Source organism: Mycetomoellerius zeteki, unplaced genomic scaffold (genome assembly GCF_001594055.1).
Source record: "Mycetomoellerius zeteki isolate Tzet28-1 unplaced genomic scaffold, Tzet1.0 C4201978, whole genome shotgun sequence".
In the NCBI taxonomy this organism is placed as follows: domain Eukaryota; kingdom Metazoa; phylum Arthropoda; class Insecta; order Hymenoptera; family Formicidae; genus Mycetomoellerius; species Mycetomoellerius zeteki.
The window spans coordinates 1-277 of record NW_017254284.1 but is presented as its reverse complement, the minus strand read 5'-3'; the positions used below and the strand labels follow the sequence as shown (position 1 = coordinate 277).

At 40.1% G+C, this 277-nt stretch overlaps 1 protein-coding gene across 1 annotated transcript; it reads right to left on the bottom strand.

The window, feature by feature from the left end:
- Positions 1-6: 6 nt before the first annotated feature.
- LOC108731426 (cell division cycle 5-related protein-like) lies at positions 7-273 on the bottom strand (the record flags this gene model as incomplete). The annotated part of the gene is made up of 1 exon (XM_018462124.1): positions 7-273. A coding segment is annotated over one exon (267 nt), but the record flags the coding sequence as incomplete, so codon positions are not given.
- Between the last annotated feature and the right edge of the window lie 4 nt (positions 274-277).

The following is a 277-nucleotide window of genomic DNA, read 5'->3' as shown; positions in this document are numbered from 1 at the left end:
TTCTGGCAAAACTAATTTACTCCTTTTCTTTACAGGCTCTTCATTGTTGAGCATACCCATAGGTATATCATTTTCTTTGCGTTGTTTCAATTTCTGTTTATCTTTCCTGCGCTCCGTTTCCTCCTTTTCTTGTCGGAGTTCACCGTCTAGGTGTTGTTGTCTCATTCTGCAAAAATCGATCGCCAAAGGATCAACATGCTCATTGGAAGTGTCATAGAAACCTGATGCAGGTCGTTTCTCAAACGATATCTCTGTATTATAATTGACACCGCGTTTG